This window comes from Ictidomys tridecemlineatus, chromosome 15 (assembly GCF_052094955.1).
Source record: "Ictidomys tridecemlineatus isolate mIctTri1 chromosome 15, mIctTri1.hap1, whole genome shotgun sequence".
NCBI classification, from domain to species: Eukaryota; Metazoa; Chordata; class Mammalia; order Rodentia; family Sciuridae; genus Ictidomys; species Ictidomys tridecemlineatus.
In genome coordinates, this window is record NC_135491.1 from 8,892,428 (window position 1) to 8,919,875 (window position 27,448).

At 53.3% G+C, this 27,448-nt stretch overlaps 1 protein-coding gene across 1 annotated transcript; it reads left to right on the forward strand.

The window, feature by feature from the left end:
- On the forward strand, nt 1–27,446 carry Napa (NSF attachment protein alpha). The gene is made up of 11 exons (XM_005336583.5): nt 1–332; nt 10,089–10,168; nt 12,716–12,832; nt 21,701–21,747; nt 22,917–22,994; nt 23,146–23,201; nt 23,278–23,362; nt 24,126–24,230; nt 25,414–25,482; nt 25,940–25,990; nt 26,728–27,446. Exons 1-11 carry the CDS (start codon nt 235–237, stop codon nt 26,827–26,829), a joined length of 888 nt encoding a protein of 295 aa, XP_005336640.1. The 5' UTR covers nt 1–234; the 3' UTR covers nt 26,830–27,446.
- Nucleotides 27,447–27,448: the final 2 nt, after the last annotated feature.

The following is a 27,448-nucleotide window of genomic DNA, read 5'->3' on the forward strand; positions in this document are numbered from 1 at the left end:
TCACGGGAAGTCGTTCGGCGCCTGGCGGGGGCGTGGCCGGTGGGGCTCGCGCCGCTCTGCAAGAGTGCTGATTGGCGGGCGCGAGTCACATGGCTCCGGGCCTCAGGCGGCGGGCGCCGGTGCGACGTCAACGCAGCCCGCTAAGCTCCCTCGGCCGGTGTACCGGGGCTCAGCTGTGGCAGAGTCCTCCCAGGTCCCGGGTCCGGAGGTTTGCTAAGAACCTTTGTGGCTGTCATGGATAACTCCGGGAAGGAAGCGGAGGCCATGGCGTTGTTGGCCGAGGCGGAGCGCAAAGTGAAGAACTCGCAGTCCTTCTTCTCGGGTCTCTTTGGGTAAGAACCCAGAGGGTGAGGGGTAGGCCTGGACCTAGGCTGAGAAGCCGAAGGGTCGTGGTCTGAGGTGGCGGGGTAGATCCCAAGGGTCAGAGGGGATTCCGCGTGGTGACGTGGTCCGAAGTTACAGGGGACACGGACTGAGGGACCCGGGCCGTGGCTACACGGTTCGAGGAGAAAAAGTCTGAGATGGTGGAAGAGACCTGGGATGAGGTCGCACAGGCCGAGGCGACGTCATCTTGAGTTGGGGAAGGGGACTCGGGCTGAAGACTGGCCGAGGGCCAGAGGAGAACCGGGCAAGGGAAATACGGCCTGAGGCCTTGGGGGGCACCTGCTAGAGAGCCGGAGAGAAGCCGGCTTCCGCAGCCTTTAGAGCTCCTGGGGAGTCTGTCTGGAGGGTCCTGGGACCCGGGACACCTGCCGGAGGGACCGACCTTTCCGCAGCCGGTGACAGTGGGTTTGTGTGGATCCTGGGTGATGGGCGTGAGGGCTCCAGATATCTGACACCCGGCAGAGGAGTCAGGAGTAGGTTATCCTGGGAGTGAAATGGGTGTGCCCGGGAGGCTGGGTGAGTTTGGCCCTGGTAAAAAGTGACTAAAGGAGACCTGAGCAGAGGACCCAGATGGGAGCAGAGCTAACGCCGGGAGGTGGCAGAGGGGTCCATAAGGTTCCTGTCAGCTCATAAAAGCCAACCACCCTTTGAGGATTCTTGGTAGCTTAGGAGCATCAAAAGCCGCGGTGTGAAATGTGGCTCTGCCGTTTCCTTCATGGCCTTGGATGAGCTGATTTCCCCGATAAAGGGGTAGCTGGTAAAATCAATTCCAGAAGTTTGTTATAAGTGTCAAATTTGTGTGAAGTGTTTAGAACTGAACCTGGCGTGTGGTGAAAGCCCTGTAAATGTCACTAGCCAGATGGCAACAGGTTTGGAGCACGTGAGGGGCTGAAGGGGACCAAGGTGGGAGAAGCCTGGAAGGGGTGAGAGGAGGGAAGGCCTGGGAAGTAGAGAGAGGACCTGGAGAGGAATGGGGAGAGGGCGCTGAGCCCCGAGGCCTTCCCTGGGGAGGCCTCAGGAGGGTCGGGAGAAGAAGCTGAGGCTCTGGCAGAGGAGATTGAGGGGAGCTGGGAGGAGAGGGGAGGAGCAGGCTGGGGGTCCTGAACAGGGCTGTGGGAGTTGTTGAGATGGAGGAGGACTGGGAAAGGTGCCGGGTGGGCTGGTGAGAGGGAGGGCTGTGGTGGGGTGGGACACAGAGTCAGGAACCCCAGAGAGGCAGAGCCTGGGTAAGGCCACAGGCTGCCAGAAGCCCAGGGAAAGGGCTCGGCAGGAGGGCCTGGGGGTTGGAAGAGACTGTGTTAGGAGCCTGGCCATGGCTGCTAAGAAAGGAGAGGGAGGGATCTTTCCAGGAGAGGAGATGGAGCCAGTCCTCATTATTTGAGGTTGGATAATGTTTAGCAAAAGAACTTGAAGAATGTGGATGAATTGCCTGACGTAGAGAAACATCCGGGTCAGATGGGTTGTGTTGATGAAGTGAGGAATGTTGTATTTTAGAGGCTGCAACTGAGAGGGTGTGTGTGTCTTCCTTCCTCGCGAATGGAGGAGTTCAGTGTTTGGGGTGGGCCCGGATTTCAGTGTTCAGCGGTAGTTTTCCTGGTGGTTTTTAATGTCTGGTCCTTTTGGCCCAAAGATTAGTGTACCATTGATCCATGTTTGTGGGGAGCCCCTGAACCCCTGAGACACTTGCCATATGGTGGGCAAGGCAAGGTTAATACTAGCCAAGTATTAGTAAAGCCAAATTGTCATATGTAAGGAAGGACCAGGTTATGACCTTTACGTGAAGTTCCTGAACTGAGAGGATGCTGTGTGAATTGGAGGGTGTCCCTCAGGAGTGAGCTGGGTTATAAGGAACTGTGACATGCAAGGGAGCAGGTACCTGGAGGGTGTTATAGGTGGCAGAGATAGTGCAATTTAGCTGGGTGCAGTGACACCCACCTATAATCCCACTTACTCAAGAGGAGGAGGCTCACAAGTTTGAGGCCAGCCTTAGCAACTCCACAGGGATAATGTAAGCAAAGGTCTAGCGTGAGGGGATGATCTACCCACAATGACAGTAGGTACCAAGATCCAGAGGGACCAGGAAGGGCTTCCTAGAGGAGAGGTCTCCATCTGGGTGGGGCTGAACAGTTCTGGGAGTGCACTCTGAGAGAGAGCAGCACTCCAGGTAGTGGAGACAGCTTGAGGAAAGGCCCAGAGGAGCAACGCTTGTGTTACGAAGGGTTAGTACGGGGAGAGCCACGTGAGAGCATCATGTTAGAATGGGCAGGTGGGGGAAGTGAGGCAGGACTGGACAAATGCGACCTGTAAGCAAGGACTTGGGTGTGAGGAGGTGCTGGGGAGCACAGAAATTTAGTGGGGCCAGTTCTGGAAGCTTCCCATTTGCCCTTTCAAAGGGGCTGCAGCTGGTGTGGGGGAGAATGACGGCTGGAGGCTGTAGCAGTGACAGTGGAACTAGAAGATACTATTTGTGAAGTGCTCCCTCTGCCTCTGAGTCAGGCCTGGACCTGGCACTTACCCTTATTTAGTCCTCACAGAATCCCTGTGGAGGTGGATAAAGGGAGCTTAGAGAAGTTGATTTATTTGCACAGAGTGACAATAAGTGGGAGAGGCAGCGCTCAGACCCAGGCCTGCCTGATTCCATAGCCCTCTTGCTTAGCCACTTTGCTGTGCTACAAACATAGTTTCTCCTGGAGGCTCACATCCATTTTGGGGCACGCATTTAGGAAGGATGCTTACAAAGTCCGTGGTTTGGTTTTCTGCCACCCTCTGATTAACTCCCCATGGCAGTTTTCTCCAAATATTTGAAAGAAAGCAGGTGGGTTCCTCTGGTTTCTTGCAACTCCATGAGGAGTTGAGGATGTGCTGACCAGGGAGTGAGCAAGGCCCACCTGGAGCCCGAGTCTGGGAGCTGGGAGTGTGTCCAGAGGTCAGTTCAAGAGAACCTACTTTAGGGGCGGGATCCACTCCTAGTGCCTCCTCTCCTGGAGCTAGGCTCGCCCTGGTTAAACATTTCCCAGCTGGCCTTCACTCAAGGCTTTGAGAAGGGCGTGCTGGGGCTCAGCTGTCTCTGGTGCTTCTCCCACCCCTTTTGGGAACCTCTTTGATGATAACTTTCCTGATGAAGAAGCCTCTGCTCAATGTCAAGCAGGCCAGGTACAGTAGCCCTCCCCTGGGATGCTTGTGGGTTGCTTTTGGTGCCTTTGCTCTTCCTTATTTTCAGGCTGCCAGACTCTAGGGGCTTTGATGTACCAGCAGCCATTGAGGGCCACAGCAGTAGCAGTTAGAGATGTTTCTGTATCTTCCCTGGGCAGTAGGGGGCAATAGGGGGTGAAGGAGTAGCAAACACCTGTGCTCTGGAAGCACAGTAAGATGGTGGAAAAAGGCAAGGGAGAAGCAAGTTTCCCTTCCCTTCCTCCTGCTCTGGTCTCCCAGTGGGTCCAGGGACTTCCCTGCGGAGCCCCTGTGGGATTATACAGGTTCTGAACAGTAGTTCTGTGCCCTGTTGCTCCTCCTCAGCCCTAAGGTCTCCCCATCCCAAATCTCAAATAAAGACTCCTTTCCTCTTGAACATTAACATGTACAGGAGTTTTCTCACCTGTGAAGTGAAAACCAGAATGATGCCTACTTCCTGGGTTTGTCCCAAGGAGCACATTGAGACCCTGCTGGGCCCCCACAGTGCTTCAGGAGGGCTGTTCTTACTAGACAGTGTCGTGGAAGTTGAACTGGAGGTGCTGGAGAAATAGAGTTGAAAGAGAGGTGTCAGAGTGTTCTGTAAACAAACAGCATGTTCCTAAAGCTCAGATGTTGACAAGTCAGTTCCTGTTTGTATCTCCTGTGGACATCAAAAGCCCTGGAGGGCCTGCTTTTGTGAGCGAAGAATTATTGCCAGGGTCAGGGTGGGTGTCCCTGAGCAGGGCCTGCAGGGGTCTCCGCTGAGCTGGTCTAGGCATGAGTCTCCAGCTTTGCTTCCTGATTCCCTACAACCTGGAGTAGCCCCTGCTGTCCTTTCCAGTGGGTGCCATGGTGAATCACTGTGCTGGCTGCCAAGATCCACATCTGAAAAGTTGGCTTTTCTTGTCCAGTCCCAGCATGGCGTCTTTCCTGAGGGCAGGCGGGGTTTCTGGGGAATCTGAGCGTTCCTGGCTTTCTCAGCAGATGGGATTTTGCTGCTTGGTTATACAGAGGTTTTTGTGCTCCTCCTGCTTGGAACGGGGCTGCTGAGAGTTGAGAAGCTTTCTGCATATCCTTTGAGGAAATGAAACATTCACCCTGGGGCTGTGGTGCAGGGTGGCCCTGCTGGGAGCAGAGGGCAGCACTTTAAGAAACGTGGGCCTCTTGCCAGGTCAGGCGGCAGCCACAGTCCTTGCCTCTGAGCCAACTAGAGGGCTATGGGCCCTCAGATAGGCACAGTGATCCCTTAGCATCCCAGGGGATTGGTTCTAAGAACACTCCCCATCCCCCAGCAGATACCGACGTCTGTCCAGGCTCCAGTCCCTCGTGTAGAATGTCTGATATTTGTGACCTACAGGTTGCTTAGGATACCTGATACAATGTAAGTCCTGCAGAAGTACTTGTTATGCCATGTGCTTTGGGAATAATGACAAAGGATAAGTCTTTATATGTTCAGTACGATGCAGTTTTTTAAAATATTGATCCACTGATAGTTGAATCAGTGGGTGCAGGGCTAACCATGTCAGCATCATGAGGCAGGGGCAGGCTTGTGGGAGACCCAGGACTCTGGAAACAGAATGGGGGCAACACTTGGCTGCCCAGAGTGAAGGAGATGCAGCCCACGCTGAGTCGGTAACTTCACTGCTCTCAGTGGCCCCTGTGGCATGGCGGACACTCAGCTGGTGCTCTGTGAGATTGCTCATGCTTCCAGCAGCCTGCAGGGCATTAGACCCATCCCAGTGACAAATGAGGAAACCAAGGCTGCAAGCGGTGAGCTGGCATTTGAGCCCAGACCTGTCTGACTGCCCTCAGCACTTCTTCCAGCACCACAGGTGACTCCGGAGTTCCCATTGGACCCGGCACCCCTTGGAGGAGTTCCCATTGGACCCGGCACCCCTTGGAGTGCCTCTCTCCTCCTCCTCCAGTGGCAGCCACTCAGGCCCCTGCTTCCTGCTGCACACTCCTTAGAGACTCCTCCCAGGTCAGGTTCATTGTCTCCACTTTACAGCTAAAGAGACAGAAGCTCCAGGGCCACACACTTAGTAAAAGTACCTGAAACATTCCTGCCCAGGTCACTATGCTCCAGAGTCATTCTCTCTCTGCCCCTTGTAGGCATACTGTGAGAGGGTCAGCACATGGGGCCTTAGTCTGCCATCACTGCTCCCCCTGCCTGGCCAAGCAGTGGGGAGGGTAGAAGGCAGAGCTGCTGGAGCCCAGAGCCATCTGGGAGGGCGCTGCAGAGCCTGGAGGCAGTGGCTGGTCAATATAGGTGGGGGAGGCAGAGGCCTGAGGGCAGCCAGCAGAGGAGCAGGACCCCAGGAAGCGCCTGTGCCTCTTTTGCTCAATCCCCTCTCCTGTTGGACTATGCTGGGAGGCTCTAGGGGGGTCTGGCTTCATTGATCTTCCTCGCCTAGCGGAGGCTGGGTGCAGCTCCAGAGAGAGCAGGGTCCACGTGTCAGAAGAGGGAAGCTGGGGTGGTGTGGCTGCCTCATCTAGGAGGCAGCAAGGCCCTGGTCCACCCTCCTCGTTTTCTCAAGGACTCTTCTATGTAAGTGAGGGCAAGCTGAGGGCAGGACAGAATCCCCAGGGCCCCAAGGCCCCTCTCCCAGCCCTGCCATTCCCTACAGTGTTCGCTTGGTTGGGTCCTTTATCCTCCTCTATGAAGCAGGGCTCACAGCTTTGGATGCACCCCTTCAGGTGGTGGCCTCAGGAGGTTAGTGCCCACTGATAGTCACTGTGAAAACAAGCAGCAAATTGAGAGCCAGGCTATGAGGCATGTAAGGGTGGTGGCAGGTCCTCAGGTCCCTTCTTCCTGAGGGTACTGACTTGATAACCAAGGCAGCGGGCGGGGGGTCTGTGGTGCTGCAGAGGGGAGGAGGAATTCATCCATCTGCCCAGCATTTCAAGGTCCTTGGGGAACTGGAGGTGGGGGTAGGGGTGGCCTGTTTCAGGGAGCCAGGAAGTGCCCGGGGATGGAGGAAGAAGGGAGGGAGACTGAAATCACCCTGCAGAACCCCCTGGCCAGGGTCCTGCCAGGCATCTGTGCTTTCCTGGCAGTGCTCACCCCTCCATATGGCAGTTGCTGGAGGTTGGTGGCTGTGCCTGGGAGACCTGAGACTGCTTCCTCCGCTTTCGGGAGGGTGGGGAGAGAGGCTGAGTGGTAATTATAGACAGCCTTGCACCAGGCCAGCCCAAACCAGTTCCTTGTATTCCCAGTGGCTCAGAGCCGTAGGATGGGAGAGTGCAGCAGAGGCAGCTTGGAGGAGGCCAGTGGGGGAGGGGCTGTCAGCTGTCACTTGTGCTGCCACCTAGACCCTTCAGGAGGAGGCCCAGTGAGCTTTTCTGGATCTCATGCAAGAGGCAGAGGAGCTTGCAGTTTCAGTCAAGAGGCCACCCTTAGACAGATGACATGAGCCCTCCCGACATGGAGTAGAAAGTCTGGAGTGAGCCATGCAGAGGGACACCTTGCATGAGCTTGGGACCAAGACTCCTACCTTGTCAGTCTTTCTCTGCCCTGTTAGAACAGGGCTGGAATCTTGCCCTGGCCTCCAGCACAAAGTCCCCTGCCTGCCTCACCTGGCTCCTTCCTGCCACTCCCTGTGCCACAGCCATCCTGGCCCTGCTTCTCTTCCTCTAGCTTGCCTGTGTCTCTGCCTCAGGGCTTTTGCACGTGCCCTGAGTGCTTGTCCCTTCCCATGGATGGCTCCTGAATCCCTGAGGTCCCAGCTCCTGGAGTGCACAGTCACTGTGAGGCGGCTTGAGGGTCCCTGCTATCAAGGGCCAGGCCCTTCTTTGTTGCTTTCATCTTCAGTGCCTGGCACATAACAAAGTGCCAGATATTTGTCCCCCATGTAGAGAAATTTCTAAATGAATGGCTTCTTTGGAATTTACCAGTTAAACTATGCAAATCACTTTCCTGCTTTGGGGACTTGCCTCCAAACTCCAGAAGAAGAGGATGAGACTCCAGCAATCCATTATCACCCACTGCAGCAGTGGCCAGGCCCAGGGTGTTCAAGAGAAGGAGAGGGCAGACCTGGGGCCTGTGTGGGCATTAATCCCTGTGCGGGCTCCTCCACCCCATGGTCAGAGTTGCCACGGTCAGCACAGGGGTGGCTCGGCTTAGTCTGGGGTCAGAGAGGTTCAGTCCAGGCAGCTGAGGGCTTTGTGCCTGGGATCCGATCTGTCCCATTGAGTCGAGCAAGGCCAGCTGGGATGACTCTGCTTATTGTTGCTCACCAGCATTGAGCCTCCCAGGAGAATGGCCCCTTTCTGCTCTGCCAGGAGGCCAAGGTCTTTTGACAGCATCTGGAGCTGCCTAGGTCTTGGTTGTACCCACAAAGAAGGAAGGATGAGCTGGGGGTCTGTGGGGTGGCAGACTCTGATTAAAATTTGTGAACACGTAAGAAAACATTGGGGGGGGGGGTGTTCCTCAAAAGTAAGAGCACTTAACTAGCATGTGCAAGGCACTGGGCCATCCCCAGCGTAAAAAAGGCCATTCCAGAGAAGGTCCTCTGGTGTTTTGCAGCCAAGTCTGAGGGACCCTCTGAATTCTCTACTACTGGAAGCTTGGGAAAGCTCACTCTGCACAGCTACTAGTGGGCTCTAAAGAAATCCACTGGCCTGCCAAGACGCGGCTTGGGGGACGCAGAGAGGCCTGGTGTCATTTGTGCATGTGGGAGGAGCCTAGTGCTTCAGGCTGCCTCCTGGGGACAGCTGAGGGTAGACTTTACCTGAGGAGGAACCTTTCCTGGTGTGTTTTGGATTCAGGGGGCCTGGTCCCTGCCAGCCCATTCCCTCTCGGGAGTTGTAGGGTGGCGCAGGAGTCAGCCTCACTTTTCCCTTCCAGACTTGCCCAGTCATCTGAACACCAGAATTCCGGAATCCAGGGGTTCCGGATCCCACTGCAGGCCCTGGAACTGCTGCGTAGGGCCTAGGAGTGTGGCTGTGGGTCTGACCTCAGCGGTTCAGAGCTGCAAGCAGGTTGCATCCTGCGCCTGCACTACAGCTTGAAGCTGTGGGGACAGTATTGGGCTGCTGGGCACCGGTGGAGGGTGGGATGGGGAGGGTGACTTGTGTGGCTTTTAAACACTACTGTGTCAAGTGTGGGAAGAGTTTGAAATCTGTTTGGTGGAACTCCTAAGGGCGCAGGGTTTATTCTGGTTCTGTTGGCGATTGGAGTCTGAACAGTTAGGAGACCACAGCCCTCATGGGCTAGTCCTGGTTGGATATGGGGGGGTAGAAGAAGGGAGAACAAAGGTAGGGACTTAGGGTTTGAGCTACTGGTGAAGGACCCCAAGCTCAGGAAAATTCATGTATGCCACATGAAGGTCAAGAAGCCAGAGTAAAGCTGCCCAAAGAAGTTGGACACAATACCTTTATTTTATTATTTATTTTTATATGGTTCTGAGGATCAAACCCAGGGCTTGCTCATGCTAAGCGAGTGCTCTACTGCTGAGCCACAACCCCAGCCTCTGTTTTTATTTTTTAAAAACCTAAACCTGGGGCTAGAGTGTAACTCAGTGATGAAGCACTTGCCTGGTGTGTGCAAGGCCCTGGGTCCATCCCCAGCATCACCAAAAAAGAAAAGAAAGAACCCTCTATATCTCCCAGGCCTGTTCTATTGCACAGTTTAGTTTTTGAGGATTGTTTTGTGTTTTAAATAACTCTATGCTGAATACTCTTGTAACTTTTCTAATTCCTTTCTTGGGGAAAATTGCTAGAAATGTAAGAAGTTTCTGGACTACAGGGTCAAATTAAATCCTAATATTAAATATCTTTTTTTATGAATAGATAAAATGTGCAGATGCTTAAAACAGTTAGTATAAATGAGGGTACGTGGTGAAGAAGCTGCCCCACTGCTGGCCATGCTGCGACTCTGCAGTAGAGATGCTGTCACTAGGCCTTGTGTATTTGTCTAGAGATATTCTGTTTGTATAAACATGTATGTTTCTATTCTTCACCCTGTTGTTTTTTCCCCAAATGGAACATTTTATGTTTATTCTTAAAATAATGTATGCTCTGTGTGCTGCATCCAGCCAGTTCTGAATTGGCGTGACACATCCCCAGGGTGGCGAGGTCTTGATGGAAGAGTGGTTGTGTGCTAGGCACAGGATCAAGGCACCCAGGAAGCAGTGGGCACCTCCAGTGGGGTCCCCCAGAATGCTTTGCAGTCTCTGGGGAAGAGGCATCTGCAGATGCCTGGGACCCGTTGATCACCCTCCACACCCAGGCGGGAAGTGAAAGAGGCTGTCAGGCTGGGTGCACGGGGAGGTCAGGAAGCCCCACTCTCCCCGAGAGCACCCACCCAATCCCCTTCAGGAAGCATGCCAGTAGCCATTCTGCCTGTGCAGATTGTGCCTTTGTGTGCAGGGGTGGGAACCACAGACTCAGGAGGACAGGGGGAGGTGGCTTAACAGGGAAATCGGACTGAGGGTGGGAACACATGTCCACTGTTGCTGAGGCAGAATGTCTGCTTTCTTTTTGATAACAGACTAGCGGTCTTCTTATCTTTTTTCCTTTTTCTTCTTCCCCAGAGGCTCATCCAAAATAGAGGAAGCGTGTGAAATCTACGCCAGAGCAGCAAACTTGTTCAAAATGGCCAAAAACTGGAGTGGTACGTGCTCTTTGCCGAGCTCAGCTCCCAGTCCTGCTATCCTGGGTGGGAGGTCGACTTGTGGCTCCCTCTCCAGTGTCAGGCCCGAGTCCAGTGAGATATTTTGCATCTCAGGTCAAGGTGGGAGGACAGAGATAGAGAAGGATGGAAAGCGTGGAGATGGTCGAATCTGGTAGACCAACTTGGATGAGTTCCTTGAAGGATTTCTCCCAGAACTTCAGGTTTCCTGGAAACTATTCCCTTTTGCATCCATCAGACTCATGATTCTTGGCTGAGGGTGTGTCCTGGTGACTCCAGGATAACATTAATCACAGCTACCATTTATTGAGAGTGCTGTGAAGTAGCCATCGCACACAGCTTAAGAAAATCATCCCAGTGACCCACGAGGGTTCCATTAATATCCCCGTTTTAGAGATTCAGACTAAGGCTTAGCTCACCCCTCATCATGGTGCCATGACTGCTAACCAGCAGGACCAGGGTCCCGAAGCCAAGGCTCCTGAGGGTGCAGCCCAGGTGCTTCACCCACTGGTGCAGAGCTTTCCTGGGGAGAAAAGGCAGGCAGGGGCCAGGGGTGGTCCTTGAGGGCACTGAGGTGAGGGTGTATTTGGGGGTTGCATGTCCCTGGAGGAGAGGCCCGGAGACCTTGGTACTTTTAGTGTTAGATCAGATCAAGGAGATCAAGCCAGAGATAGTTTTGGAACCCAGAGAGGAATTTTCTAGACAAGGAGGAAGTCAACCCATGGATGAGCCATGGAGGTAGGTTGCCGGGGTGCAGGGCGGAGTTGTCACCAGGTCCTGAGAATGCCATTCCCTGGTTTCCCAAAAATTTGAAGAGTGTTTTTCTGAACTTTCACAAGATGCCTTGTTTATAAAGCTGGTGCTGCATGTGTTTATCCTCCCAGACTCATGAAGGGCCCTAAGAGAAGGAAGGCCTATTTTTTACTCACATACATGTTACTTTTCTCCTAAAATTGGTTACCACCTCCCCAGTGATTCAAACAGAAGTCCCAGTCCATTCTCCCTGCTGTTAGCCCTTTTATATTGAAATTTAGGACTCAGATTTGGAGCTCTTAAAAATAATAACGAAGGGGCTGGGGCTGGGGCCAGCAGTAGAGCGCTCACCTAGCACATGCATGGCTCTGGATTTGATCCTCAGCAACAAGATATTGTGTCCAACTACAACTAAGAAAATTTTAAAAATAATGTTGATGATAATAATGAAGAAAGACATGGTGGCATATTCCTGTAATCCCAGCACCTTGGGGAGGCTGAGGCAGGAGGATCGCAAGTTCAGAGCCAGCCTTAGCAACTTAGCAAGGACCTAAGCAACTCAATGAGACTCTGTCTAAAAATGAAAAAAAACAAAAAGGGCTGGGAATGTGGCTCAGTGGTTAATTACCCCCAAGTTCCACCTCAGTTACCCAAAATGAAAGTAATAAACGAGCGGGGCACAATGGGACACACCTATAATCCCAGTCATCAGGAGGTCAAAGCAGGAGGATTACAAGTTAAAGGCTAGCTTCCGCTATTTAGCGTGGCCCTAAGCAACTTAGTGACATCCTGTCCAAATAAAGTATGAAAAGGGCTAGAGAGGTGGCTCAGCGGTGAAGTGCCCCTAGGTTCAACCCCTGGTACTGGGAAGAAAAACAGTGATAACAGTAAACAAAACCATAGAGTGAAGCTTACAAAGGCTGTGTGTCCCATTTGGAGGCTGGGCCTGGCCACCTCGGCCTCAGGAATTCCGAGATTCTGGAGCCTGCTGAGCCAGGAACCCTTGAGCAGTGGGAGAGACCATGATGCCTCCCAAAAGTCAGTCAGGAGCCATGTGAACTGTGGCTCAGGCCCTGGGGGACGAGGTCTTGGGAATGGGCACTTTTCTATTTGTATTTGAGCCCTTGCCACCCATGTTCCATCTCCCTTTCTGTATGTGGAGCCCCTGGAGTGGGTGGACCCTGGGTCCCCTGCCACTTGCCTTGCAGCGAGTATGGTACCTTGTCCACAGGAGCTTGCAGCCTCTGCATGAGGCCAGAGAATGTGGGCAAAGACCCAGGGCGCGGGAACTAGAAGGAGCTTCAGGGAGCTGGGGGTCAAGGAGCAGGATGGGAAAGGGGAGCAAGTGGGAGGGTCACTTATCCTAATTGCACTTGCCTCCTGTTCCCGGAACTGCCCCTCCAGGCTGCTCTGCCACTCAGCTCCACCGTGCCTTCCAGGGCCTGTTGCGGCTTGGAACTTTAGTGGTGGCCCTGGAGATGTCACAGAGACTAGGATGAGGAACATGGGATTTGAGCTTGGCTAACCCTGGTCCTCTTGCAAAGTGTCTGGGGCTCATTGTTGTCCCTTGAAGCAGCTTCCTGTCTCCCTCAGAGACTACAGAGGGACCACCAGGAGCCTCAGCCCAGAGCTCAGGAGACCTGTAGCCTGGGCCTCAGCTGGGCTTGCTCCAGCCAGTCCTGGCCCACGTGGGATTCTCTGTGCCTTCTACCGTCCCCGACCTTCTAGGGTAGTGTCTGCGGCCACTGAGGCCGGTGTCCTTCCTGTCTGTTGCAGCTGCTGGGAGCGCCTTCTGCCAGGCCGCCCGGCTGCACCTGCAGCTCCAGAGCAAGCATGACGCGGCCACCTGCTTTGTGGATGCTGGCAACGCCTTCAAGAAAGCTGACCCCCAAGGTGAGGGCCTCTGTGGGCCACACGGCCGGCCACCCTCCTTCATGTCCTCAGGTGTCCCAGCCGCTCTCTTTTTTCCAGTGACTGACATATGATAGGCTGAGGCGAAGCCAGCCTTAACTTCAGAATTGGCCGTGCTTCCGCTGGCACGGCGTCCTGCTCCAGGTCCCCGCCTCCCCCTACCCTGTGATGTGCCGCCTGTCACTCCCCTCCCCTAGCTTGCGAGCATTTGGGAGTGGGAGTTAGATTTCAGACCCGCCAGGGAGAGAAGCAAAGCTGTTCTGTTGTCAGAATTAACATGCAGAAGGGAGTGGGGGCGCCAAGACCAGCCAGGTAGGAGTCGCTGCCGAAAAAGGAGCGGAAATTCTCCTACCTGGCTTCCCTGCACCTGGGGAAAGTTGGAGAGAATAGAGCCTCGCATCCAATTGCCAGAGAACAGGCTCCTCCACAGGAGAGCAAGTGGGGACGAAGCCTTGCGTGGGGCTGACTTGGAGAGGACAGTTATTGTCCCACTGGGTTTGTGGTGAAGCCTAGGCACAGCCCATGCCCAGGCTTTGGGGTTTTGTGGGGCTGGGATATTGCTGTTTTGGGTGTGTGTGTGTGTGTGTGTGTGTACACACAGGATTCAGCCAGAGCTCGCACGTGGTGAGCATGTGCTCCACCACGGAGCCCTGTCTGCCCACTCCCAGGAGTTTTATTTTTCTCTTAACCTTTGTGCCAGACAGAGGTTGCTGACTAATTTTAGCAAGCAAAGAAATTTTTTTTAAAAATGACCATCTAGTGTCAAGATCTTCTCAGGAGAATGGAAAATAGGTGAACTTGTAATTTTGGCATGAAGGCCGGCCCTTGGCAGGAAAGGTTGGTGCTCGGCAGGGCTTGTTGGTGTCACCAGGGCCCCTCAAATGCTGCCTTACACACCACCACTGGGGGTTGCTGCCGCACCTGGAAGCATTGTGGGGCACAGTTCCCATGCACTCTCTCTCTTTGGTCGTGCAAGCAGGAAGCGTTTCTGTCCCCATACTGACCAGTCACTCCTGTCTAGCTGGTGTCTCGCAGAGGTTGGCCCAAGTGGTTACATATGGGGTTTCGGCTTGACAAGGACAGGAGAGGGGTTCCTGGCTGGGAGCACCAGGCCACAGCAGAACTTCTGGGTGACTCAGTGACCCAGGGTGACCCTGGGTTTGTTTTCAGCTTGAATCAGCCTGGGAGTCTCAGCATCCTCTGCAGAGCACTCCCCCAGCTGGCCCTCCTGCTCCCTGGGGAACTGGTTGGCCTGGAGATGCTACCTTAGCATCTGTGACGCTCAGCTGCTGCCCCATCCGGAGTGACTGGAAGGACTTGTTTCTGGGGTGGCCGCTGCCAGGCTGCCTGATGTGTGCATGTGCCTCATGCTGTTCCCGCAGCCTGGGCTGGCTGGAGTGTGGTCACAGCCTTCCCTGTTTCTGATCTGAGCATGCGGGCTGTGGGCTTTGCCCAGATGTGGCACATCCTTGGCCACAGAAAGCACAGAAGGTGGCCGCTGAGGAGGCCAGACCAGTGGGAAAGCATGCTGAGGGTGCAGCTGGAGAGTGGGGTGGGGACACAGGTTTGGAGGGGACCCTTTACGGAGGAAGGAGGGCGCTGCTGCAAGAGGGTTTGTGCTGGCAGGGATGGCGGCAGCAGCCCCTGCTGCAGGCTGGACGGCGGGGGCCGCGTGAGCCTTGGCTCTGCTTCTGCCCGCTGCTGTTTTCACCTGCTGCCTTCCTGCTGGGCGCTTTCGCGGGTCGCTGTCAGTGCACGCCGGCTTGCGATGCTGCAATCCGGCTGAGCACAAAAACACAAGCCAGATGGAACTGAAACAAAGTTTTATTTTGTGAGAGGCCGTGTGCGTCCCCCTAACAAGCCGGTCCACACACACCCACACACGTGTGTCCCTACCGGACACGGGGGGCTCCACTTCCCCCGGAACACCCTCCTACCATCCTTCCCCAACCAATGGGAACTCTCCAGGAGTCTTGTAACTTGAGTCCCCAAATGGGCCTAAATGAACAGTAGGAGCCCAATTTCCATATGAATGTAATACTTTGCAGTGGCTCCTAGCATCTGCCCCCTTCTGTTTAATTAAGCAATGGCAATGTGGCTAGGGACCGTGCCTGGTAGGTTGTCCAATTTAACATGTGGTTCTTACCCGTCATGGGAGAACTGACTTTTACACGTCAGTTTCCTGTCTTAGGTTGAATCCACTGTAATCAGATCAACCCGTCACTGACTACCGGTCTAGCATAGCCATGCTTGTGGATAGGCCTAAGCACCAGTGGGGGGGTGAGGTTCTTGCCTCACCTCTGTTGGCCCCCAAATTTAACCTTGGTGCCAGTGGGGGGGTGAGGTTCTTGCCTCACCTCTGTTGGCCCCCAAGTTTTAGACCATCACTAGTAGAAGGGAGGAAGATACAGAAATGCCACGACACCAAGCCAATTGACGGCTCCTTAGGAAGAACAGTAACACTGGTGACACAGCAGCTAAGATATTTCAGCACTACCATAATTCACTGTATCAACAAATAGAGCACAATGCATACAGGTGATACATAGTCCAGGCAAGTTGTGTAAGCAGTTCAAAGTGGAGGAGTCTATCAATATGTCCATTTCCTCCCAAAGTAAATTAAGTCCTTGATTGAGCAGTTCAAAGTGGAGGAGTCTGTCAATATGTCCATTTTCTCCCAAAGTAAATTAAGTCCTTGATTGAGGATACTTATTGAGTTATATTGATTGATGTATCAGTTTATATAGTTTACTGTGATAGCTATCATAGAAGTTGTAGTTTGGTTTTATCTTAGTCTTCGCCGGCATTGGGATGGAGATGGGAATTCTGGCCATGGTGCTAAAGAGACATTATCTTGAACAGAATTGTTAAATATAATGAAAAGGAAAGGTGAAAGTAAACAAACAGATCTGTTAACCACCTTTAAAAGCAAAATTTATAACAGCTGTTTACCTAATTTAAATTAAACCATATAAGTCACGTGATTTTTTTTTTTTTGGATCCATTTATATCTATTTATACATGAGCGCTCCTTATAAATGAAATATGGACATACACACATACAGACATACAACACAAAACAGTGCATACATAACATAGAACATATAAGACAATAGTAAATAAAGGCCTTGTAGCTATACCTAGGTGAAATCTCCATTGCAATGTTTAAAAACTTTACAGTTAAAAAAAAATAAAACACAGTCAAAAAATAAAACTGATCAGAAAAACATTAACCTAGGTTTGTATGAGCTCAAAAAGAAAGAGAAAATAAATAAATAAATAAAATAGAACCTTATGATGTGGGAAAAATGTAATAATAAAATAGATATTGAAAAAGGCACCGTGGTAAATCACTGTTGTAGATGTAAGAATAGCCAAGCTGGAGCTCTGGATATCAGCTGTTATGGATTTGAGTCAAATCATCTTCTTTTTCTGTAGAAATTGTTTTAGTTAATCTCTCTGGAATCCAAATTGGTTGCTGTTCCTCCTGTGGAAAAACACAGACGGAGCCCCGACTCCAGACTATTACTGGGTCCGGACCTTTCCATTGTCCTGTTAGAATATCTTTCCAAAGTACCTTAGGCTTATGTACATTTTTCGGATACATATGTCTTTCCGCAGCACTAAGTCCTGATGAATCCAAATTTAGAAAGTTTAGAGTAAAAAGGGTTATTTTAAGTTTATCTTTGGGGGATATATACCCTTTTCCAATTCCTTCCTTTTGTTTTAATAAGTACATTTTAATAGTTTGATGAGCTCTTTCAACTATGCCTTGACCCTGTGGATTGTATGGGATTCCTGTTATATGAGTAATGCCAAATGATGAGCAAAATTGTTTAAAAGAGTTAGACGTATAACCAGGAGCGTTATCAGTTTTTAACTGTTTAGGAACACCCACAGTGGCAAAATTTTGTAAGCAATGAGCTATAACATCTTTAGTTTTTTCTCCGGCATGAAGGGAGCCCATTAAAAATCCAGAAGAAGTATCAACTGTAACATGTAAATATTTTAATTTTCCAAATTCTGGCAAGTGTGTAACGTCCATCTGCCAAATATGGTTAGGTATCAGTCCTCTAGGATTGACTCCAAGATTAACTTGTGGTAAAAATGTCACACAATTTTGACATTGTTTTATTATATGTCTGGCTTGTTCCTTAGTTATTTTAAAACGTTTTTGTAAGGTATTAGCATTGACATGGAACCTTTTATGAAAATTTATAGCTTCTTCTATTGTGGAGAAAATATGTATGTCATGTGTAGATTTATCTGCTAGTTCATTACCCAAACTAAGGGCTCCAGGCAACCCTGTATGTGCCCTGATATGTCCAATAAAGAATGGATCTTTTCTGTCCCAGATTAGAGTTTGTATAGCAGAAAACAAAGAGAAAACAGTAGAGGAAGGAGAAATCCTACCAGCATCTTCAAGGGATGCTATAGCATTAACTACATACTGGCTATCAGAGAATAAATTAAATACAGAATCTTTGAACATCATAAAAGCTTGTAATACTGCATTGAGCTCTACCTTTTGAGCTGATTGTTTGGGTACTAAAAATGTAAAAGTTTGATCAGGGGTAACTACCGCTGCTGTACCATTGTTTGACCCATCAGTGAATATATTTGGAGCATTCATGATAGGGTTTTTTTTTGTCATTTTAGGAAAAACTACAGGATGCTTAGACCAAAAGGACAACAAGGGATTAGATGGCAAGTGATTATCAAATGAGACACTAGATTTACACATGATTATTGCCCAAGTATTTAACTCATTAGCTAACTCATCAATTTGATCCATAGTATATGGAGTAATAATTTTATTGGGAGAAATCCCAAACACTCCCTTCGCTGCTTTTATCCCTTTGAGTATTAATTGTCCTACAGCCTCAGGATATCTAGTAAGAATAGTATTAGGGGAATACGATAAATGTATCCACAATAATGGACCTTCTTGCCAAAATACTCCTGTAGGAATATTTTTTGTTGGTAGTACAATAAATAATAAAGGCAAACTTATATCAATTCTATCCAAATGCATATTTTCCATATATGTTTCAATGATTTTTAATGCCTTTCTTGCTTCAGGCGTTAACATGCGGGGTGAATTTGGATCTGATGGACCTTTTAGGATATCAAATAAGGGTCCTAATTCTCCTGTTGGTATGCCTAGGTAAGGCCTTATCCAGTTTATGTCTCCCAATAATTTTTGAAAGTCATTAAGTGATTTGAGTTGATCTACTCGTATTTGAATTTTTGGTGGACGGACCATGGTTGAGGATAATAAAACTCCTAAATAATTAATTGGAAAATTTAATTGTACTTTATCTATTGCTATGTCTAGATTATAATTTTTTAGTAAGTTTGTAAGTGTGGCATAACATTCTAGCAATGTGTTCTTATCTTTATGTGCTAATAACACATCATCCATATAGTGAAATATTTGTAGTTCAGGATTTTGATTTCTAAGTGGCTGGATTGCTTTATTAACATAAATTTGACACATAGTCGGGCTGTTCGCCATCCCCTGGGGTAAAACTTTCCACTCATATCTCTGATCAGGACCTTCATGATTTAGTGCAGGGATAGTAAATGCAAAATGTGGACTATCCTCCACCAAAATGCTGCAGGCTGGACGGCGGGGGCCGCGTGAGCCTTGGCTCTGCTTCTGCCCGCTGCTGTTTTCACCTGCTGCCTTCCTGCTGGGCGCTTTCGCGGGTCGCTGTCAGTGCACGCCGGCTTGCGATGCTGCAATCCGGCTGAGCACAAAAACACAAGCCAGATGGAACTGAAACAAAGTTTTATTTTGTGAGAGGCCGTGTGCGTCCCCCTAACAAGCCGGTCCACACACACCCACACACGTGTGTCCCTACCGGACACGGGGGGCTCCACTTCCCCCGGAACACCCTCCTACCATCCTTCCCCAACCAATGGGAACTCTCCAGGAGTCTTGTAACTTGAGTCCCCAAATGGGCCTAAATGAACAGTAGGAGCCCAATTTCCATATGAATGTAATACTTTGCAGTGGCTCCTAGCAGCCCCCACCTCCAGATGCCCTCCCTAGTCACAACTCCAGTCGGGGCTGTGGCCAGCCGGAAGCAAGGGGAAAGGGGCACATTTGCATGGAGGTGACAGCTGCTTTGCGTCTGGGCAGTCGGCCCATATGGACATGGGTTCGGCAGCTGTATGTGGCTCTGCAGGGGAGGAGATACATGATCTCCGGGAGGATCCAGTGACCTCAGGCAAGTCACTGACTCTTCAGAGCCTCCATTTGCTCCATTTGCTCCTGTGTTAAAGCACAGGTCTCCTGTGAGATGATGTGCTGGCAGGGCCCCGGGCCCTGAACCACACACGACCCCAAAAGGGCAGCCCTTGGTGCCCATCAGCCTGGTGTTCCTGCCTGGCCTGCGCTCTGAGTTCGGCTAGTTCTTTGTGAAACAGCTGGGGGGTGCATTTGGGGTCCTGCCTGCCCAGGTTCCCTAGCAAGGGCCTTCCCTCATCCTAAGTCCTCCCCTGCCTGGCCAGTGTCTCTGTGGGAGGCTCCCTGAGCCTGAGGCTGCACTTGGGATTTGTGCTTTCCCTCCGCAGAGGGGGGCAGCTGCCCCTTGGTGGCGCCAGAGAGGCCTCTCATGCTGTCCATGGTTCCTCAGAGCCTCCAGACCACTGGCTGCTGCTTTGTGTGGACTAGGACCCGGAAGTCCCCTTCCTTGGCCTGCTCAATGCCAAGCAGAGTGTACACAGTGCATGTGTCCCCAGGGCAGGGAAGTGCCCCAGCCCTCATTTGTCTTCCCCTTCCTCCACATCTGCTGCCATTTAGTGGGTGCCTACTGTATACCAGACCCCTGGCATCTTTTAACCCATCCACTTCCTTGTTCGCTTTGGAACTTGTGCCTGTTCTGTTGAGGAGGGGAGGTGGGCTGAGGCCTAGATGTGGTCAGGAAGGGCTTCGGGGAGAGGCAGAGAGTGCTGGCTCTAGTCTAGGGGGAGCAGCTGCAGCGGGAGTGGGGTGGGTTGGCCTGGTCCTCGCTCTCCCTGTTAGGCAGAATCTCCTGAAGCCCCTCACCAGTCCCTGCAAGTGGGCAGAGGGGTGGGGCTGGCCAGGGAACCGGACCTGCTCTGTCCAGGGACATGGCAGAGGCCTGATGACCTGAGATAAGCCCAGTGTTGGAAGGCACATCAGAAGCTTCTCCAGGAGGAGGCAGGTGTCATCTGGCAGCCTGCCACTTTCCAGGATAGCTGTTCCCAGATCAAGGAGTTGGCACAAAGGGGACTTAGCTCCATGAGTCCATGTTCTTCCTCTGCTGCCACTGCAGGGGCCACTGTCTGCTGACTAGAGCCCATGCCAGCAGGCTGGGGGGACAGCTGCTGTTCTCACTGAGGAGCATCCTTTGCCTGCAGGAGGCCAGGTAGAGCTCTTGGCCTTTGACCAGCAGAGGGAGCCAGCTCGTAGCCGGGCCAAGGTGGAGGCTGTGGCCTCTGGGCCAGCTGCTAGCTCAGCTGTTGATTCTAGACCTGCTATGTTACAAAATTGTGAGTGGATGTGAATTAACACTTTTCAAGCCACTGATTTGTTGTCAGTTCTCGTTTCCATCTCCTCTGCCCCCTTTCTCTCCTCTCTCTACTGCCTCCCTCTTCCAGCACCATTCAATAAGTCTCCAAACCTTATTGAATGATGCACATTCTCTGAATCTTTTTTGGGTCCCCTGAGGCCTTTCAGAGTTGGACAGAACTTACAGACTCCCAGAGTAGTACACAGATGCCCTTTTTCCCGTATGTACATGTAGAAGGGGTTGTAGACCTCTGAGAGCTCAGCTCTGTTCAGGTGGTTCCCTGAGGAAGTTGGTGTCCTGGCCAGGCCAGGAGCCCCACAGAAGCAGGCATCAGGCCTGCTGCGTTCCTGCAGCATCCTTATCCCATGTGAGCTCAGGCCACTTGCCCAGCCAACTGGGTGGGGACCAGGACCTGTGATTGGCCTGTGGTCTGCCCAGGCCCTCTGCCTCCATTGACCTCCCTCCCCCAGCATCCGCTCCTGAGATGCATTAAACTGATGTTTAAAAAAATACCCACCGAGAGCTGATTTCTATCTGCTAGAAGATGCCTCCCACTCATGCTTCTCTCTTCTCCAAATAACTTTTCAAAAAGAAGAAGAAAAAGCCTTTCCCAAATTTAAAATCTTGCAAGAGATAGTACAACAAAGGTGGCTGAGTTCCTCCTCAGTGCCACTTTGCTGTGCTTGGTTTTTTTTGGTGAAACCTGCAGCTTGAGGAGCCTGTGGTGATGGGCCAGGATCAGAGGGCTGTGCCGACTGCTTCCCAGGGTGTGGGGAAGAAGGGTGTTGGCAAGTCCATGTTGATGGGTCCTGATATTCCCAGCATCTGGCCTCCTGTGCCAGAGATCCAGGCGAGACTGGTATAGGGGACAAATTCTGCTTAGGCTCCTATAGAACCCAGGGCTGGCAGAACTCAGGTGGGATCCAGGTTTCCCTGCTACTTCCAGTTGACCTCAGATGTTGGGCTCAGCACCTCTAGCCCTGCCCCGCCTGCCACAAGCAGCTCTGTCTCTGAGAGCAGGGCCTTGGCATGTCTAGCTCAGCACACCCCTGGGAGTCTGGTTGCCTTTTCCAGCTGTGCCATGTCCTAGAGCTGCCAGGAAGCTGGTAGACTCTTAGCAGCCCAAGGGAGAAGGTCTCCCTGTGAAGATGCCCAGCCGCCACAGTGTGCAGAGACCATCAGCTCCTTCCCCTTTCCTCCCAGCCCTGAGCGCCTGCTGCTCTCACCAGCCGTCACGCTCTCCTCGGGATATGCTGCCCTGACTTCAGCTCTCATTTCTTCTCTCCACTTCCTCTTTCTTTCCCAGAGGCCATTAACTGTTTGATGAGAGCCATCGAGATCTACACAGACATGGTAAGGCCACTGGTTGTCACGCTCCCTCCCAGCCTCCCAGCCTTGCCTCCCCTGCCTTAGCACCCAGCAGTGTTTCTTGCTCCACTGCCAAGACCAGCGGGGAAGCAGGAGCCCTGGAGAATCTGGTGACCTGAGCTGGACTGGACTGACGGGATCCTTGCCCAGCTTGCCAGGAGCCCGGCAGCCCCTCCTTATTTCCTGCCTCCACCCTCTAGGTGGTCTGGGTTTGGTGTCAGGAGTTCTGGTTATTGGCATCTGTGGATCCAGCACCTTCCCCTTGCCTGGTGTTGCCCAGGGTCCCATGTGAGGAGCAACTCCTGGCATCCCAGAGGGAGAGGCAGAACCCAGAGAAGACTTAGCCCCTGCCCTACCCCAGGGATGCAGCCAGAGAGACAGCTGGCAGGCCATGGCAAGGAGCCAGGTGATGGACACAGATTTGCCCTGGCTCCTGTAAGCTGCTTACCCCGTCACAAGCCACCCCTGTCTGATCAACTCTCCCCCAGGCAGGAACGCAGTTGCTGGGCAAGGCTGCAGCAATCCTTGTAGTTAAACGGTCACAGCAGTGGCCATTTGTTGACATAGACACTGCAGGTGGTCAGCAGCAGCACTGGAGGTTAGCTGTCCCTGATTTCCATTTGATAGTCGAGGAATGTGGGAAGGCAAGAGTGGCACCTTGCCCAGGGACATGGGGGTACTTAGTGTCTTGGAACCTGGGGCTCCTTTGAGGAGCTCTGAGCATGCCCAGAGGAGGTGGAAGGGCAAGGTACCTGCCTGTGGGAAGGGCTGGCTCCATGGCCACACGGGGAAGGGCCCCTGGGCAGTAGGACTCTACAGTCATTGGTGCTGGTTTCTCCAAAGCATTCCACCTGGTGATTCTTTATCTTTCTTCCCCTCTGGACCAGGTTCTGCCCACTCACATCACCTTTGGGGCATCGCCATCCACCTGTGCCTTGCAGACAGGATGGATACAGGCCAGGACACGGGGGCACTTGCCCAGGCCACTGGCAGCACAGCATTTCCCCTGGGCCACTAGGCGTCGGCCTTCTTTGCCCACTTACGTGCTTCATGGTGGCATGGCCGAGGGACAGGAGCTGAGGGACCATGGCTGACGGTGGGGTGGGTCACATACGAAGTCTCGGTCACAGTGGCCCTTTCCCTTGTCCTTGCAGGGCCGATTCACAATCGCAGCCAAGCACCACATTTCCATTGCTGAGATCTATGAGACAGAGCTGGTGGACATTGAGAAGGTGAGTGGGTGCCAAGGCCTTGCTGGGCCGCCTACCAGGACCACAGCTTCTCCCTCCGCCCAGGAGAATCCTAGTGCTGCCAGAGCTTGGGTAAAAGGTGCGACCCCAGGCCTGCCCTCCCTCCAGCCCGTGCCCACTCGTGTCTCCTCAGGCCATCGCCCACTATGAGCAGTCTGCAGACTACTACAAAGGCGAGGAGTCTAACAGGTATTCCTCCCACCTGCCCATGTCTCGGTGATGCAGGACTCTCCACCACCTTTGCTCATCCCTCTCCTCCCCACAGCTCAGCCAACAAGTGTCTGCTAAAGGTGGCTGGCTACGCCGCCCAGCTGGAGCAATATCAGAAGGCAATTGACATCTACGAACAGGTAAGGACAGGACAGGCCTTACCGTCTGCTTGAAGTGCCAAAGCCGCGTCCTGCTCTAATCTGTCCTCTTCCCTGCTTCTCCCCGTCTCCCATCTGCCTGCCTCTGTGGCCTTCACCTAGTGCTCACCCCGGCTAATGGCTTTCCCCACCCACATGGGCCCTCATGTGGTGTCACCACCCTCCCTGGGGTGTGCTCTGCCACCCCCACACAGGAGCTGCCTGCAGGCTCCAGAGAAAGGCAGCCTCCACACAACCAGTGAGCAGGAGGGGAATGGCCATGGGTGGCAGATCAGGGTCCCTTCTCTGCAGTGGGAGGCAGGGAATGTCACATGGTCCCCCTCTGCTGTATGGGGAGGGCTGGGCTGTGGCCAAGAGGAAGGCAAGCAGCTGGCCTCTGGAGAGAGGGGCAGGCACTGCCTCTCGTGCTCGAGCAGCTGCCACCCCTCTGCCCACTGAGTGCCAGTCTGCTGTGGGCCTAACGGCAGGGTGTCACCTCCACGCTGTCCTGGGCCCCTGGGAGGCCCACAGACACCTGGTTTCTGCCTGTCCCAAGCCCTGCCCTATCACATCAGGAGGTCCTGGTCACTCAGTTCCAGTTCCTGACTACCCTGGGCCAGTCCCTGGCTCGCTAGCCTTGGGGTCCTCAGGTCACAGGGCCTCACCCAGGGCTGGACCTGGCTCTCAGCCAGCCCCAGTGCCTGGCCGTGAGTCTGCCCTCCAGTTGCCCATCCTGAGCTCACTGGGCTCCTCCACATGACCACAGGTAGGAACCAACGCCATGGATAGCCCCCTTCTCAAGTACAGCGCCAAGGACTACTTCTTCAAGGCGGCTCTCTGCCACTTCTGCATCGACATGCTGAATGCCAAGGTGAGCCAGACCTGGGCCTGCTGGGAGTTCCTCCTTCCAGCCAGGCCATGGCCGCAGGACCCCAGTGTTGTCACCATGTCGCCCCTTGCTGCCAGAGGGAGAGGGGTGTGCTCTTGCTCTATCTGTCCCTGCCCGTTGGTCTTTGCATGGGAGACACTAGCTGTACTGAGGCCAACCCATCCTGCTGTCACCTGCCTGGCCCTAGAGGCTTTGAGCTCCTACCTTCTGGCTCACCCAGTACTGGGTCCTTTCTTTTGTGGATGTACTTCCCAGATCCTCACAGCACCCCTTAAAGGCCATGCTGTCACCCCCTTTTGCTAGGAAGGAGCTGGGTTGAGAGTTCCTCATCGAGACCTTGAGGCTAGTGAGCTACGGCCCTGCTCTGCCAAGCACGCACTTCCCGATGGCGTGACTGTAGCCGCAGCCCCTGTCCTCTTTGCTGTTTTCAAGGCTTCTTGGCAAGAGGAGTCAGTGCTGGGGGAGAGGGGCTGGCCATGGGAAGGAGCTGGGAGTGGGCACTTGGTTCTGGTCAGCTGGAGCCCAGGCAGACCCTGGGGCCTCTGCCAGGTCTGGGGCGTCCTGCTGTCTCTGGCTGTGGTGCTTGTGTTTGGCCACCTCCCTGTGAGCCCTGCTCTTCTGTGGGCCCAGCAAGGTGGCTGTCAGCTCAGGATTCTTTTGTGGTGCTGGGGTTGGAACGCAGGGCCTTGAGCCTGTGCAGCAGGCATTCCACCACTGAGTGCGCTCCAGCCTGTGAGCTGGGGTCCTGTTGGCCTGTGGTCACAGCCCCGCCCCACTCCCCTGTGCCATGTCTGAGTGTTTTCCCATTTTTAAAATGGGGTTGCCGTCTTTGGCCTTCCTGGGGTCCTCATGAAGGTCAGCGTGGGGAGCAGCCAGCCCCAGGCCTACCACATAGGTCTACCATACAGGTCATTTGCCCCTTCCCAGGCACAAGTAAGGAGGGTCCTGGGCACCTGTCCAGGAAGCCCACCCCCTCTCTGCAACCAGGCTGGCACTCCGCCAACTTTGTGTTAGGTGACACTGGAGGCTTGGGGAGAAGGGCAGAGAGCCGGCTCAGGGCTGCTAGCAGCAGCCAGGTCCCTCTCCCACCAGGCCAGTGTCCAGTGGACCCTCCCTTCATTGGCTTGCCCTGTTCTTCCCTCTCCCTCCCTCCCCCACTGCCCAGCTCGCTGTCCAGAGGTACGAGGAGCTGTTCCCGGCCTTCTCAGATTCCCGGGAGTGCAAGCTGATGAAGGTGAGTGCTGGGCTCAGTGGAGCAAGGCGGTTGGGTTGTCAGGGCGAGGGGCTCCTGAGGACAGGACCTGGCTGCTTGGGCTCCAGGTAGGATAACTACCAATGCTTTTCAATGCCCAGTGCTTTTCAAGGGGTTTGTTTTGTTTTTTTCCTTCTACCAGTTGGCTCTCCAGTCTCTAGACGAGAAGAGCCAGGGACAGGCCAGGGGCAGGGCTGGGTGCTGGACGTTGACACAGGCACACATACATACCCTGTGGTGTTCTGCCAGGAGGTGCCCTGGGAGGGAGTCATTTCTGATGAGTAGGTGGGCAAGATTGAGACACATCCCTTTGTTCCTCTTGGTGGCACGGGAGACCACCTCCTCGCCTTCAGACCCCTTCCCAGCCTGTGCTTGGATCTGGTCCAGGCCAAGCCCCAGCTAGCCTCCTCCCTGACCCCGGCTTGCCATTTGATTGCAGAAATTGTTAGAAGCTCATGAGGAACAGAATGTGGACAGCTACACAGAGTCGGTAAGTGGCCAGTGTGGGTGGCCAGATCCCTCCAAGGAGGTGACCCCCAGAGCAGACTGCCTTCTCCAACATGCTGTCCCACAAAATCTCACCTTTTTTGGTCTCTGGTCCCTAGGCCCTTTCCTCAGTCAATCACCCCAAAATCCTTACAAGTAACTCCCAGAGTGTGGGTAGCTTTGTAAGGGGCAGCCCTGAGGCTGAGGAAGGAAGGGAACTTGGCCTTGGACCCTTAGGGTGCAAACCCCCATCTGTCTGCTCACAAAGGCCAAGGTCTTTGCACCACTGGGAGTCCCCCAGGATGAGCAGTGGAAGCTGTCTCACATCAGGCACTTTGGGTGACCCAGGAGGAGGAGCCTCTGGGAGGGAAAAGGAGAGTGGGAAGGGACCCGAGGGGGCCAGCTTCACCTTCCCCAATGTACCTGCCCACGGGGGTCTCCTGCCCTTTCCTCACTCTGCCCTGGTTATTCTGGAACTCAGATGTATCCACCCCAGACTTGGCCTGATTTGTTTTCTGGGTGGTGTCGCCACCCAGCTTTTCCCTGGTGCTCCCAGGAATTTAATCCAAAACTAGCCGATCCCATCTGCCCCGGGGGAAGTGAGAGGGCAGGCAGGGCTAGTCCCCTGTGCTCTTTCTCGGGGACCAAAGTGACAAGAGCACATCTTGAAAAGCTTGGGCCTGGAGCTCGGCTGTCCTGCTGGGGTGGGGGCAGCGGTTGTCTCACCTGCGGCCCCTGCAGGTGAAGGAGTACGACTCCATCTCACGGCTGGACCAGTGGCTCACCACGATGCTGCTGCGCATCAAGAAGACCATCCAGGGCGACGAGGAGGACCTGCGCTAGGCCCTGTCTCCCGCCTGTCTTCTGTCTGTCTGCTCAGAGAGGCGGGGCCTGAGACTAGCTGGCCTTGAGACCTTCCCTCCCCTTCCCCACCTGGGGAGTCTTGCAGGCCACGAGGGTGGCAGTGTGGGCTCAGCACCACTTCAGGGCGCCAGAGGCCAGGGCCTGCTGGCTGGACAGTCACCCTCTGTTCTCGCTACATCCCTCACCCCTGCCCATTTATTTAAGCCCTTAAAGGTGTCCTCCACCCAAGAAACCAGGTGTACAGAATCTTTAATAGAGACCTGTTTGCTCTGGGTCCTGCCGGAGTCTGGGATCAGCGTCTGGTCCTGGCTCCTGAGCAGCTGAGCCGCAAGGTCGGCGGCTTCTCACCCACCTTGTCCCTAGATGAGTCCTGAGTACACACAGCCACTGAGATTTGCTCTTACTGCTCGGGGTGCGTTTTGCCCCAACATTCTGTAGCCCCTACCTCTCAGGTCAGCTCTGGGCCCTGGAGCCCAGAGGGTGTCCCCCAGACCCACCCTTGCGCCTGCTCCTTCCCTAGTGCTTCAAGGTTTTGTCGGTTGGTTGGAAGCTGCGGCTGCCTGAGAAGGAAAATAAAAATCGCCACTTTTGCATGAGT

What these genes read in the sequence shown, in the direction of transcription:
- Napa (XM_005336583.5), top strand. Translation starts at nt 235, where the DNA reads ATGGATAACTCCGGGAAGGAAGCGGAGGCCATGGCGTTGTTGGCCGAG. An exon ending in TTCTTCTCGGGTCTCTTTGG is followed by an intron (nt 333 to 10,088) that starts GTAAGAACCCAG and finishes CTTCTTCCCCAG; the next exon opens with AGGCTCATCCAAAATAGAGG. An exon ending in AAAGGCGAGGAGTCTAACAG is followed by an intron (nt 23,202 to 23,277) that starts GTATTCCTCCCA and finishes TCCTCCCCACAG; the next exon opens with CTCAGCCAACAAGTGTCTGC.